Raw genomic sequence first — 14,378 nt, 5'->3', positions numbered from 1 at the left:
TACATATAGCATCTAGCGCACACCCAGATATCAAGGAATATCCTTGTGTTGAGGTCACAGGACTCTGAAATAAGAGCCTGTACGAATCGACATGCCAAAGAGTCAATTCTTGACTAATTCTTGTCCAAATACAACTACCTTAAAAGAAAGTGCCTAAGCATAACTTAGTCAACTGCGATAACGCTAAGTGGTCTAAACGTCAAGATGCGGACTTCACCGTTAGCGACGTGAGCTATGTGGTTCAGCCCTTTATGCCCCCCAAGACAGATTATTTTCCACCACCGACGTGGCGCTGATTGAAGCGTTTGCACCCCTTTGCCAAGTGGGCCTTCCTAGGCTCTTCGCTGAAAGGCATAAATCCCCTTTCGTGTATGTTCTGGCTAAGGGCACCAGGCGCTAGTTGAACGTTTTCAGAACCTCATATTCCGTTCCTTCCTCCATTGTCAGGTGTAGCCACGGGCCCAAGTGCGCAACTAGCCGCAGCCAGCATGACTGCCTTTAATTCGGTTGCCATCATTTGGCATCCAACCTACGGCGTTTGAGCGCATTCGACTTAGCCCTATAGTCCTACAGTTATCCGTGCGGATGCTCCGGTGGCCCCTACCAAGGACAACCTCTTGAAGAGAGCATTCGTGAAAAGCCATTCATGTACACGAGAGTCAAAATTCCCCGTCCAGAGCACTGAGGCTAGAATTACCCGTTTGTTATAAGTTCTGCCACTGCACGCCTCTCAGCAAAAATTCTAATAAGCCAAAAGACGAGGCTACTAAGCCCGACGCTACGCATCAGTACGCTATGTTGAGGCTTCTGCTGAGACAACACGTGGTGCCTCTGGTGGCCCTACTGCTTCGCCGGCAGAAAGGTACCGGAGCCGCTTTCTACTGATGCCCATAAGAAGCTCCTCACCAGCGTCACAGGGAGGGACTGTCCTCTGCTCACAGGGCAGCACATGGCCAGGTGCAGGAGCTTCAGCAACACCGGCTGCATATCCCCCTTCTGAGCCCTTAAGAGACACCCCTTCTGCGCAATCCGTGGATCGCTCAGGCGACCCCCTGGAAAGCTTCTCTGCAACGGGCTCTTCTGGTCCGCCAGGTTCCCTGGAGCTATCGTGGCCCTCCACGCGTTGGGAGGGCCAAGCATTTAACCCCATAAACGGTACGTCCTCTTCCTCTGACCGCCTAGCCTGCCGCAAAAAGTATGCAGCCAAATCAGCCCACGCAGTGTCCTTTGGAGGCCTTTCGGAGTTGGCTTTTCCTGTGGTCGTGATTTCCTCTACAGCCATTACTTCCCGAGGGCCAGCGTCCTCCGTCTCTTTCTCGCGACAGCCGTCCCTCTGCTGTGTCGCTACAGTTTCGCTTGCAGTCTCCTTATCCTTGACGTCATTCAGTTCTGCGGGCTCCGTACGAGTCCCCTTAGAAGACCCTCGGCCTCGACTTCCTCCCTTGCCTCGTCCTCGCTTGCCTCGTGCTCTGCCCCTGAGAGGCCTCCTGCTGGCCGCTGCGGGAGCTTGTTCTCCGGGGTTTGCCTGCGCTTTGCCTCCAGCTGCTTGGTTCCCGCTGGTTCTGCTGACTTGAGGCTGCTGTAACATGAGGTCCCTTAGCCGAGGGGACCTTCTTCGGAGCTCTCTTACGAGGAGGCCGCCTCCTCTGCGTCTGCAGGGGAGTCTCCAAGCCCCTCCCTTCCAACTATTGCTGGCATCTAAGGAGTCGTCTGGGGTGGCCATTCCTGATATGACAGTGCTTTCCGGCATGAGCATGTGAAGGGCCGTGTGAGTATCATCGCCCCTCGTTGCCGCCTCCTGGCTGGAGACTTTCCTAGAGGGAAGGACCCTTCCCTCTTCCTCTGACGTGTCTGCGTCCGCGCGTGCATAACAGCGCGCCTCCGCCGCTCCCCATCCCTGAACACCTTCTGGAATAGCAACTGAGATCGCCGCTGAGGCGGAAGCTGTACCTGGGGCAGAAGAACGAGCAACAGCACAACCCGCCGCGGCACGGGGTCGGTCCGGCTTCAGCCTCTGTTCGCGCTCCTCCTTCAGCTGTTTCCGCGCGTTATACAGACAATTTTCAATGACCCTTTCAGTGATCACACAGTGGACACTGGGCGCAACCTCCCGCGCCAACTGAAGAGCCGCTTCTGGCGACTGGAAGCACAGTTTGAGCGCCTGCATAGGCAGATAACAGTGCCGCTTGATGTAGTCTAGGGCTTCCTTGGGTGTTTTGTAGCACAGTCCTCTATTGCGCCAGCAGACATCAGAGTGATCCGGGCCGCTGAAGACAACAACCGTCTCGCCTCCTAATAAGTACTTGACCTTGACTTCTGCGGGGCAGCCACAATGCGGAACTACGCGCATCTGCGAGAGGCGCTCCAGACGTCGCCGAACATAGGCATCTTGTATAAAAAGGGGCTCAGACAGCGAGCCATGCATCTCACGTGCAAGGCGAAGCGTGCCCTCGTCATCTTCCTTGCTTCTGGAAGAATTCGAGCTCTGAGAAGAGGAAGCAGGCGAAGAGGCACCATCTTGTTCGGCCCCTTCACACGCCACTCGCTCCGATCGTTCACACCTTTCTCTGACTGTTCTCGCCAATCGAATATCCTGCCCCTTCTGCACTCTCAGTCTCCTTAGATTTGCGCTGTCGCACTGCTTTCTCTCATTTTTGGCCCCCGTCTCCGCAAGGGTCAGCGTCTTGGAGCCGACGTCGACTTGGGCCCTGCCCCTTTCTCCTTCCTTCGCCTCCACTGCCCGATGATTGCTCGCTTCTGATGTCTCTTCTGCTCTCCCTGCTGGCACTAGTTGGTGCGACACATGGACGCTTCCGGCCACGCGCTGAACCCCTCCGTCCCGTTGCTCGCAGAGCTTCAGGATCTTCTCTTGGATGCTCCTGGCTTCCTCTTCAAGCTCCTCAACAGACACCAGCGATGCGGGGAGCCTCCTCTCCCGCTTCGCTTTACTCTTGACGCTCCTATACTGCAGGCGCCGCCTTATCTTTTGCAGCTGCGCTTGTAGAGCAAACATCCTTTCCTCGATAACACTGCGGGGAGCCCTCATCAAAGAGGAAGCTCTTTCTCTAAATGGGCACGACAGCGGCTGGAACGTAGGGAGGCCCCCCCCCCGCGCAAGAGACAACCCACCCTGTGAACTCTGCTGACTGCTCAAATCCCTTACAGTAGAACACCCCTCCCCTTCAGACTGCACAGCAGCCTCGGAGGGAGGCCCCTGAACGCCAAACGCCTTCTCACCTCCTACCTGGGGATCGGCCACTGTTGCAGGGAGGCCATCACTCACAGCGGAAGTGTTGACGGAGGCTACTGTAGATACACTTACCGCCCCGTTAGGCGACGGGGACGACACGCGGTCTTCTTCGCAGCGCACATCTGCCCCGTAGAGAAAGCGCTGGGTGTATTTCTTGTATGATACAAAGGTCTTTGGATCTTTCCAATGCTTGCACTTGTATGTCGCGGTGTAGATGGGTGTGTCAGGATCTACCGCGTTGTTCCGGGGGTTTAACGTCTTCGATATGCCCTTTCGGGGGGGCTTCGGCTTGTGCGTTCTCGCCAACACAAAAAAAAATTGCCCTTTCTCCCGTTGCTCTGCCATCCAGCGATTCAAGGCGGCCACGGACGCGAAGCGAATCTGAAATGAGACAGTCACAGCGCAAGAATTCACAGCTGAGGTAGCTCAGCGAGTGTTGCACAGTATACAGCTGATGCACAGTATACAGCTGATGCACAGTATACAGCTGGTGCACAGTATACAGCTCTGGGAGCAGCACATACATACTGCGAACGAGATATGGATAGGGTTGAGGCATTTGGGTTCACACGCACTTCCTTAGGCGCAGAGCACGAAGCCGATTGAGAGGAAGCAGCACTGCTTTCCTCTTCCATCCTCGCTAACTCGATGTGCTGCAGCGGCGGGGGGACCGCCGCTGCTGTCGCTGCTGTTGCTCCTGTGCACTTGAATTTTTGAACGGGTATATGAGGGGGGCCAAGTCTCAGCCCTACGCCTCCAACTTCTCGAAGACTTGATGCCAGACCTTGCCATGCAACGCTATGTGTGCTTCTTAGAAGCCACCCAGGCTCAACGGCGCATAAAATTTCCGCCTCACCTGCACGCTTGACACCTTGCTCTGAGAGCAAAAAGACATTAAGTTGGCTCCTTTTTGAGTGCTATCGCGTAGACATGGGATCCAGGGCTGGTGAAGATCTCGATGCTCAGTCGATTCAGCAACCCCCGCGCATGCACCCGCTGCCCAGTGGCAGCGATTCCGAATGGTTAAAGCCTAAGCCGCATAGCTCTATATATATATATATATATGTACATATATCTCCGACGAGAAAACGTGAATGCTCGTCATATATATATAGTCATCTGTTTGACATAAACGGAATATGCTGTTGTTCTTCTCTTTCAAGGCCTGTTTACATCCGGGAGACTGGACTCCAGGAGCACGCCGAGAGGCTTCGCATTTCCCAATCAAAGCCCCCAGAAGTTTTGTTTAAATCATTGGAGGGCAAGCCTCAAGGCCTTCGGCGGTAAGGAAGCCAGCGTGAAGGCTCGAACAGCACCTCTCCATGGCGGTACAGCGGCGGCTGCAGCATGTGCAGCATATTGTGCTGCTGCTGCAGTAGAAGGTGTGCATTGGGGAACCCTTCTGTATGAATGCAGCGCCGCCAATGAATGTGGGGGCCCCCTTGGAGAGGGGCGACTCTGGGGAGTCCTCTGAGAAACTCGCAGCCGAGAACAAGCCCCCCAGCGGTTCCCTCTCCAGTGGAATAACTCACGAGGAACTTTTTCATTTCCACAGGTGGCGAGAGAACCCTCCTAAGGGCAGGAAACAAGAGGCGACGGATGCAGCAACACCTGGAGGCACAGCGGCTGCAGCCCCCGCAACGCGAAGGGAAGATGCGGCTGAGGAGCCGTGGCGTGCTCCCCGCCTGCTGAGGTGTAGAGACTCCGCAGCTGTGCTCCAGCAGCAGCAGCTGCTGCAGCAGCAAGGGTGGGACCTCACGAGCAGCAGGGCGCAGCAGGAGCTCGTCGCCGCAGAAGCGGAAAGCAGCCGAGGTGCTCTATGGGGTTCTTCCATCCCTGCTCCCCACTTGCACTATTGCGCAACGAGTTGCAACGGCGCGTCTAGCAGAAGCACGAACAGACGGGATTTCAGGGCCTATTTGCTGCCCCTGAGAGCTGGAGAATGGCTGGCAGTCCGTCGGGCTGTTTGGTTCAGAGTTGTGAGGTAAGAAAGCCCCCGTACCCGCATCCGAGCGCGCATGCATTCGAGGCTTCTTGTTTCTTGCGCCGCTGCGCACATGGGCTCCTGCGTGTGGCAGCTCTTGCTGTGCTTCGCGCTTGCAGGGGACTAGCGGAGTGCCGCGGCCACTTCTTCCCCCCCAGCTCCACCTACCACTTGGTGGTGTCTGAGGGTCCACCCCCTCCAGAAGGGGTGTCAGGATGCAGCTCTCTGAGAGGCCTCCTCAGCGGCAGCAACGGCAGTGGCAGCGCTGCGACGACTCCTGGCATCCGCATCACGGCGCTGCCTGGCCCCGAGGGCTTTGCCACCGACCATGAACACCCACAACGCGAGCAACAGCAGCAGCAACAACCCCACTACGAGGAAGGCTTCCAGGTTGCGGAAGCCTTCTTGGAAGACTTCGTCTCTGCACGCTTCCCAGTTTGCGCCTTCAAGCAGAATTTCGACGAATGCGCGTCCGTTCAATGTTCTTGCCCCCTCCTGGTGCTCGCCTCCTCATTCTGTGTGTGTATGAGTGTATCTGTGTGTAATTTCTCTCTGTGGATGCTGTGCCTCCGCCTTGGGAGCCTAGCCGTGGCTCTCTCCGGCGCACTCCTCGGATCTCTCGCAGGTTCCAAGGATTGCCCTCGGGGTCTGCGTTGGCTGCGACACCACGTAGCGCCTGCCTCGCCTCCTTGTTGGCAAGAGGGGAGCAGCAATCCTTGTCTATCCCGTTCCTGTCAGGGTGCTGAAGTCTCGTGCATTGCGGAAGCAGTGCCATGCATGTCTTCTTCTCCTGCGTTCTGGCTCTTCGGGTAGTCGGACCTGCTTCCCATCCCTCCCCCATCTTCAACACGAATTGTGCCGGGCACGTGCGTCTGCTGCAGATCCTTGGGGTGTATGTACACTTCTGAAGGGCACAACAGGATCCCAGCGTGTTCTGACGCACCTGCTGCACTGCGCCTGCTGCAAGTCGATGGCCGTCTTCAGCGCACTGCCCTCGCGACGCCTCAAATCGAGGGTCTCTTGAACCGCTTTGATCGGCAGGTGCTGCTTGGGTGTATTATCTACTGTTGGGCAGAGAGGACTGGTTGGGGAGGGAGGAACTGCTGCTGCTGCAGACGTTGTTTGCTTTCGAGATTTCTCTCGCGCCTTCTGCTTGTGCCAAAGTTGCTGCTTCCGGCAGAACTGATTCGAGTGTCGGGCTGTGGGTACTACACCTGTGGAACGCCCCGCTCTTGAAGCCTTTTTTGTTGCAGAAATTCCCGGTGATGCTACTGCTGTGCGAAGTGCGGCTTCCGGAGGGTCGAATTTCCATATCCAAAGCGCTGGCACCCCCCACTGCTCCAGCTGCGCTGCTCGTGCAGCCGCCGCTACCCCTTGAAGTCATCCCGCCTATCTGGTGAGATCCCACTTCAGGGAGCGCTGCAGACATTTTCTTGGAGGGGCCCCAAGGGCCTCAGGAGGCATTGAAAGCCTCAGTGGTGCATGCATGCATGCATGCATGCACGGGTTTTGTGAGGCCCCTCCAGCGTATTCGGGGTTCTGTATACCTTCGCGGTATTTCTGCTGGTGGCCCTATGAAGGGGGGCCAGCTGCGTAGTGCCTAAGGAGGCCGTACAGCCCCCGAGCCAGTTTTACCTCCATTATTGAATAATCGACCCTTTTTTCAGCAAAAGGGTTTGCTTGAGTCGCGATTCCGTGTTTTGTATGTTGGCATGCGATACACACAGCTGTTGACGGGGTTTTATGCCCAAACGGCCCTCCATGTATATGTGTATTATACAGATATATGCGGAAAGCCTCGGGAGATGCTTGTGCGAAGGAATGCCGCTGCTCATGACTCGTGCTGGTTGGTGCTGCTGTTGCAGGTGGTTAGCCGCATCTCAGCTGGTGCGCCTGTTTGGTCGTATTCGCTCTAACCTCCGGGAGCAACACACCGCAGCAGCAGCGTGGCACACCTGCAGTACGAAAGACAGGGGCTGCTGGTGCAGCTGCTGCCGTCAGCTGCTCCCCACGGTCATAGTTTGGGGTGGCAAGGGCACCGGCAAGTCGTGCCTTGTTTCTTTCCTCATTAACTACACGCTCAACTTCTTCTCACAGGTAGGAGCTCAGCTCCCAAGGCGCTAGGCTTCATCGTATTGGGCTCGAGGCTTTCAAGGGCCGTGGGCAACCGTGATATATTATTCACAGCATAGGACACTGGAGGGGCCTACGGGGGTTCAACGCCAGTTGCGAGAGCACAGACAGCAAGGCATAAGTATCAGCAGCGGAGTACACCGTTGTTGGCTGTTGCTCGTACAGGTATATCTGTTGGAGGCGGATGTTGGACAGCCGATATGCTCCACACCGGGCAGCACCACTCTCCTTTCCGTGAGTTTTTGAGCGTTATGCGTGCGCTGAGGACTAGGGCTGTAATGATGGGCTCAGTGGCTCTGCAGGAGAGCTGCAAACACATGTTGCCGTGAGCTGCAGATAGGCAGCGAATAAAAGCCGGCAGCCGATGAACCGGGGTTGGTAGAGATGCGTGTGAACTAACACAACGTGGAAGAATCTTCGAGCTTATGCTTTCCGATGCCATTTTTCGTGCATTGTTGCTTCCTCCTCCTCCGCAGTGTTGTTTGTTGTGCAGTTCACCTCGCCCCTCCTCACGCCACCCCACATCCTCCTCAATGCCGTCGACGCGCAACCACCGGAGGCTTTTCCGGAGGCCCCCGCTGTTGTCTCAGGCCATCAGCCGCTCTTGAGCGATTCAGAACTTAAGGAATCCACAGGCGAGGGGCATCCAAAAGGGGCCCAATCCTCAACTGAAGAAAAGTGTTTCACCAGGGCGGCTTCTGAGGAGCAGGAAGCTTGCGAGGGCCTTGTGTCCTCCTCACCCCCTGCCGCCACCCCTGAGGTCGTTATTCTCGAGGAAACGCAGCGGCAGCAGCACCAACAACAGCAGCAGCGCCGAGCTGGCTATCGAGTTGTACGGCAAGTCTTTTTCGGAGATGTGAATCCGAAGTCTGCCCCACACAGGTATTTGAGGTGTATCGACACCTGCCTTGCTGCCTACAGGGGTAATGCCTGCAGCGGGGAATTCCATGAAGCAGCAACAAGAGACGACGCAGCTCCACGGGCGGCACCGGAGGTAGCAGAGCGCCTTTCGGAACGCTGCTCAAAGATTCCACAAACTACAGTTAGATCCGCCTGCAACTGCAGTAAGAACCAGGGCAATATCGTTAGCAACAAGGAAGCATGCTTAACTGCGCCCCTCATTGTAAATTCGCCGGGATGGACTGTAGGGCTAGGCCAGCGGCTCCTGCCACTGCTGCTGCAGCGCAGCAGTTGCTGCTGTTGCTTATTGCTAGAGGATGATCCGGAGGGTCCCTTGCTGCAAAAGCTGCTGCAGGACGCCGGCGTCGAGATGGTTCAACTGCAACAGCAAGATGACCAACATGAGCAACAAAACGAACAACCTCAACAGCCACAACCAAGTCTACAACCGCAAACTCAGGCGCAGCAGCACAAGGGAGCAGCCGTGGTCGTGGAAGTTCCTGCGCGGCGCTCACGGGATCTGCAGCCGCAAGCTCAGGATACAGCAGCCGCAGTAGGAGAAACAGGAAGCCCTTTAAAGAAGGCCAAGAAGGCTCAAATATTGCCGAATGTTCAGACCACAGCTGCAGAAAAAGTAGTGCCTGCGGATTGGACAGAGACACTGAGGCATATATACACTGCAAATTTTCCTCAAACCTTTCGTTGCCTGCGGCTCCCGCATGACCGCCTTTCGTGCAGCCGTGGCAACAGCAGCGGCTGCAGCAGTAGTGTTGATGGCAAAGAGGTGAACTCGGTTGTAGAATTGTTGCGGCAGAATAGCCGCAAGGAGACTCCTTTTCACACGTGAGCTTTTTGGATTAGATGGACTGCCAGTGCATAACCATGCCTCAACTGGATCTAGGACAGCCGTGAGCGATTCTGTGTTCAATGACTAGGGCTTAACCATTCGGGTTGTCTTGGTTTGTGATTGCAGGAGCGAGGAGTTCTTTTTACCTCAAGCCCCAAACCTTTGCGGGCTAACTGTCTTGTCTATTCCCTCTTTTCGGCTACTGCAGCAGCACATTCTTGCTGCAGCAACAGACCATTTCGCGTGGCAGAGGGAGCAGCAGCCATTGGCAACTCGCCACAGGAGACAGCTGCAAGTTTTCTATGGCAAGCACCCTCCTCCTTGCAGTTTCGCAGCCAAGGCGTCAGAAGAGGTGTCTGCCAAATGCAAAGCATGCCGCTGCTTCTTGGTTTCCCCAAATAGCAAGACCAATGACCACAGCGGCAGCAACAGCAGCACCAGCAGCAGCTTGTGTGCTGTCGAGAGCTGCGTGCTCGAAACAGTGGGTGCCTCTATTCTCCTTGGCGCCTTCTTTTCTTTGTTTTGCGCCTGCCCCATTCCGGGGCCTCTCCCGCTGTCTCTGCGTTGGCTGCGGTTTGCCTCTCTGTTGCTGCAACACCAGCAACTGCTGCTACCCCAGCTGCTTCGTCCGCCGCAGCAAGAGCAGGAGCATTTCTATGCCGTCTCTTTATCTACATGGCAGCAGCTCTGCGCCTTAGCGCCGTTGTGTGGGGCCCCCGCAACTCTGCTGCCGCAGCAGCAGCAGTCGCAGCAGCACATGCAACAGTGGAAGAAGAAGCAACAGCAGCAGCAGCCCGCTGCTCAAAAGCTGCCACTCTGCGGCGCTGACCTTTCCTGGGAGTCCTTGCTGTTACCACTCCAGCAGCAGTTGCTTTTGCAACCGCAGCAGGGCATGCAGCAGCAGCAGCAGTTTCCGCCGGCGTTTTCTGTGGTGTCTATCCAGCTGCAGCGACTTCAAATAGCGCTGCCTCAGCTACCGCCTGAGGACCTTTTGCCGTCCCTAGCAGCACAGGTGAACGCAGGGGCAGGGGCACTTGCAGGGAGACCTTGCAGGACGAGAAATTCGGCAGTCAAGGTTCTGTTGCAGGGCGTAGCAGAGGGTTTCATCACCAGGCCTTGAGATAGTACCCAGGAACTCCCGATTTGTGTAGTACCGTGGTTTAAGGGTTTGCATAAATATTAGGGTGGGCTGCTCATTCTGTTTGTGTCCTGGCGCACACTCAAGAGCAACAGGTTCCTCTGGATATTTTTTCCCCGCGGCTGCTGCTGCTTTTGTTTGCGTGTTTCCCAGCTGCTGCAGGCCCTGCCCCGTTCTACGGTGGCCATGGTGTGGGATCCGACCTGCCAGCGCGTCGGCAGGAGCAGCAACAAGCGGAGCTGCTGCAGCTGCAACTGCTGCTGTGTCTCCTGCGTCGAGAACCGAAAATTCCTTCTACATTTGACTCAGAACGAGGCGCACCTGCACCAGCTGTGTCTCGCGTTTATACTTCACGTTGATGTGGAGACCGCCACGGTACATACAAAAGGAGGCGTTGTTGCATGAAGAGCCATGGCTCGCGGAAAGCAGCAGGATCTGCCTGCTCTTGCATTGGTTGTCGCCGGCGCTGCTGATGCATTCGTTGGGGCACAGAACGGCGGGGGCTGCATCCTCTCCCGGCAGTTTCCGTGGTCGCAGGTGCTCCCGCTGCAGCGTGTTTTCGGCGGATTACTAATGCTGCATGCTTCTGTGCTGCAGGCGATGGCTCTGATTCCTTCCAGTCTCGTCACCGCCACAACACTAAGCAAATGCAATACGCTGGCTCTCGGGTAAGGGGCATCTTTTACTTAGGGCGATGTGTTTGTTTGTACGTTTGGGTGCGTCTTTGCTGCTGCCTGGGGTGTTCGTCTGGTGCTTCCTTCGGTCGTCGCGTCCTGCGCGACTGCATTGATTCCTTGCTCCCGTCCCCTTTCTGCCTCCTAAAAGCTCTTAGCTCTATTCGCTCAGCTGAAGGCCAGTCACCTGGAGGTTTGTGCTGCAGCGAGGGCCTCAGGTTCTCCCCACAGCCCCCCAACGTGCGACCACCCATTCGGGGCCCGCATGCAAAGCGGGAAGCCGCAGAAGAGACAGCAGCAGCCCGTGCTGCAGCTGCGGAGGCTGCTGCTTCGGCAGCAGTCTCAGCGGGCGGCCTCGTGGTGTCCACGAATGAGGGTAGAGAGGACTTGGAGGGACCTCTGGCTTGCCTAGCCGAGCGGCGACCCCCCGAGGGAGTCAACCCGTGGTGTCTGCTCCCCGCTTTGAGCCGTTCCGCATCCGCAGCTCGTGCTTTTCCTTCCAGCCCGGCAGCAGAGGCAGCAACACGCCAAACGGGAAAGAGGAGGCAGAGAAGCTCTAAGGGACTCAAGAGCTTCGAGCCGCACGAAGGAATCGCAAACTCAGCGCCCACAGCAGCAGTGGAGAGCCTGGGCCTAACAGAAGTAGCGGCCATTATGGGGGCGCTAGACCTCCCCGCCGCAGGCGTTGCTGCTGCGATTTCTGAAGCAGCTGCTGCTTCTGCTGCCGCCGCCTCTATGCTCCCATCTCTTGAGCTGTGCAGCCGCAGCAGCAAAGTGCCCTTCCGCGGATCACCCCAGCTCTCCCTCCGCACCAGTCAGGGGAGCTCCGCCAGCACGCCCAGCAGCCAGAACCAGAATCAAAACAGCCGCAGCGGTGCTCAACTCGGGATCAGCTGGGGACGGCGGCAGACCACACGGCGGAACCTGCAGCGGCTCGGAGCGCGAATTCGTCCAGACGGAACGCATGCACGGAACGAATAGACAGCGGCGGGTCAAACAGCGTATAAGGATGCTTTATTCTGCAGGGCATCTAAGGGGGGGTGTTTTCGTCGTCTCGTGCGGGAACCCGTTTCTATGGCCCGAAGGGACCTGTTTTTCGGCTTGGGGGCCCCGTTAAATGATTGGGAAGAGGGGGCCCCGTTAAATACAAAGGTAACCTGCAGGTCTGTACACTAGAAAAGACGTCTTAGTTAGGAGTGGGAGGATGCTGCTGTAGCTCTGTCTCTGGAGGCCACCACGCCTCTTCCCCGCATTGAGTGCTGCAGCTCCTAAAGCCGTCGCGGCTGTTTTTCAGAGCGCTGCAACAGGCTACCCGCGAGTTCCCTTCAAAATTGCAAAGGCCCAGAGCACGCAGCGGCCGTAGCCGCATCGACTGCATATGGCGCGTCTGAGCAACTTGCGCTACGGAAGCGAGACCTCAGTACTCGTGTACTTCCGTAAGTGAAAAAAGATCCAAAACACCCTCTAGAGATTTTGAAGCAGCTAACCCCCAAGGGGTGGCGCCGAGGGTTTTCGGAGCACCTAAATACATGCCTAATGGATTAGACGTCCCAAAAAATGGGCTTAATAGAATTTCTTTTACTTTTCTTCAGTCGCGCGTTGTTCAGCTGAATCTGCGTCTTCCGATGAAGCCGGCAAAACCGCAGAAACTCTGAGGACGTGGCTTTTTCTAGACCCTGTGCAGAAAGGCATTGACAGATATACACAGAACACATTGGCATGCACACATGTTTGTGTGAAGGCATCGACTTCCACACTGCGGCAGTGACTAGTATATACAGTAAAGGCACGTCAAAAGAGGACAGCCACACAAAATGGAGGCTGCAGCCCGCGCACAAGACATGGGGAGAGTACGACCAGAGGAGGGAATAACGGCAGTGCGCGACGCGTTCAACGAATGCGAGCGAGAACACTTGTGTCGGTGTGTTTGGCCATGCTCGTTTGTCTGCGTATCTATCTGTCTGTGTGTTTATATGGCCCTGCTGGTAAGAGGGGAGGAGACGATTCACGAGGCCCTCAGTGCTAGAACGGGGTCGCCCGTGGGAAATTGCCGCAAACAGACGCCTAGTCAACGCGAAGGCAGCAGAAGGTTTTCTCTTGGCACACAGGGCGATGCGAACTTTTGCGGGCAAGGTAAATAGCTACGTCATATTGAGAGCAAAAGCTATAATGAGAAAAACGACACCAGCATAGAGGGCCAGGAGAAGAAGCACAAGCATGAGATATCGTGTTGAAGCACAAACCCTAACGGCGAGTAGCACTATGCGCATATAGCGCCCTGATTTCCTAGCTCTCTGCAACCAATACAACCCCACTGTGCTAAATGCCTCTCCCTGCCAGCTCTTCTGCTCCCTTTAGGCGGGAATCTCTCTGTTCTTTGCTCTTCCCTTACACCGCACCTTGCCGTAAAGGAACATCATCGCGAGTTGACCGTAGCTTTTGGGCTTCCCCTGCAGCTGCCACAGCCACTTGGGGTAACATGCGTCTGGCAGAAGCTTGTGATCCTCATCGATGTCTTTGTAGATATTGAATATGTGATCGTACCCGCCGTCGCCCTTCCCTGGGCCGCCCCCCCCCCCAGCTCCCCGTGGGCTTCCTGAGGCCCCCCCTCCGCCCGCTGATGAGGGCCCCTTCTTCTTCGGAGCCAGCAAGACACGCGAGGGGCATAAAACCTGTAAGAAGATGGTGCACTGCACAGGAACCCTCGGAGACGTCGAGGTGGGCCCCTCGGGTGCGGGAGCTGCAAGGGGGCCCCCACGAGCTGGGAAAGGTCGACCCTTTGAGCCTTCTTTCATGCAGGTTGGAGGTGGAGAGCTGCACTGAACAAGTCGAACCCGCGGTTGTGGAACGCTATGGAGGGTTAGTGTTGGGTAACCCCCTCCTATGTGGAGTGCGCCGCTCCCAATACGAAGCGCAAGGGGGTTCCAAGGGCCCCTCAGCACACGCGTTGGCACACAGTGGACGCTCCCTAAAGCCATTTTCCACCGAAAACATTTGTGAGGACCCCTTCGCGCTGCACTGCGCGTCGCAAAAAACCTAGGGGCTGTCCTCCATCGACTCTGTGGGGTCTGCTGATTGCTACACAGCGCGCGGCACGGTCCCGGAGTTTACTATCACTACCGAATGGGGAGCTATCTTATCCGCAAATAAAAGCACGAATGATTAAGTTGCAAGCAGATATTCTAAACCGTGAGGCAAACACCACGAATCGACGCAGCAGTGGTCCCGTTGCCTGTAGGCACGACGGTGGTGGGTTGCTTACCACGGCTAGGTTAGCAGTACAGGCTCAAAACGAGTTCAATAACCCTTCTACAAGAAATAGAACCCCGAAAAACAAGCCAAAACCCTCACTCGCCGCTCTATTTTAGGCGAGGCGCACACGGCATGAATCTCTCGCTGGCTGCTCCCACAAAAGCATGCCGGTCCAGCGGTTGTAGCTAGGTCCTCCGCCT

At 56.4% G+C, this 14,378-nt stretch overlaps 1 protein-coding gene across 1 annotated transcript; it reads left to right on the top strand.

The window, feature by feature from the left end:
* Positions 1-4,656: 4,656 nt before the first annotated feature.
* Positions 4,657-9,114, top strand: LOC34617282. The gene is made up of 8 exons (XM_026338519.1): positions 4,657-5,234; positions 5,354-5,880; positions 6,163-6,275; positions 7,017-7,331; positions 7,533-7,601; positions 7,861-7,950; positions 8,047-8,511; positions 8,623-9,114. The coding sequence occupies exons 1-8, from the start codon at positions 4,657-4,659 to the stop codon at positions 9,112-9,114; spliced, it is 2,649 nt and encodes an 882-aa protein (XP_026194304.1).
* Positions 9,115-14,378: the final 5,264 nt, after the last annotated feature.

Source organism: Cyclospora cayetanensis, unplaced genomic scaffold (assembly GCF_002999335.1).
Source record: "Cyclospora cayetanensis isolate NF1_C8 unplaced genomic scaffold, CcayRef3 CcayRef3_contig_27, whole genome shotgun sequence".
NCBI classification, from domain to species: Eukaryota; Apicomplexa; class Conoidasida; order Eucoccidiorida; family Eimeriidae; genus Cyclospora; species Cyclospora cayetanensis.
The sequence above is the reverse complement of the archived record's forward strand: the minus strand, read 5'-3'. Positions and strand labels throughout refer to the sequence as shown.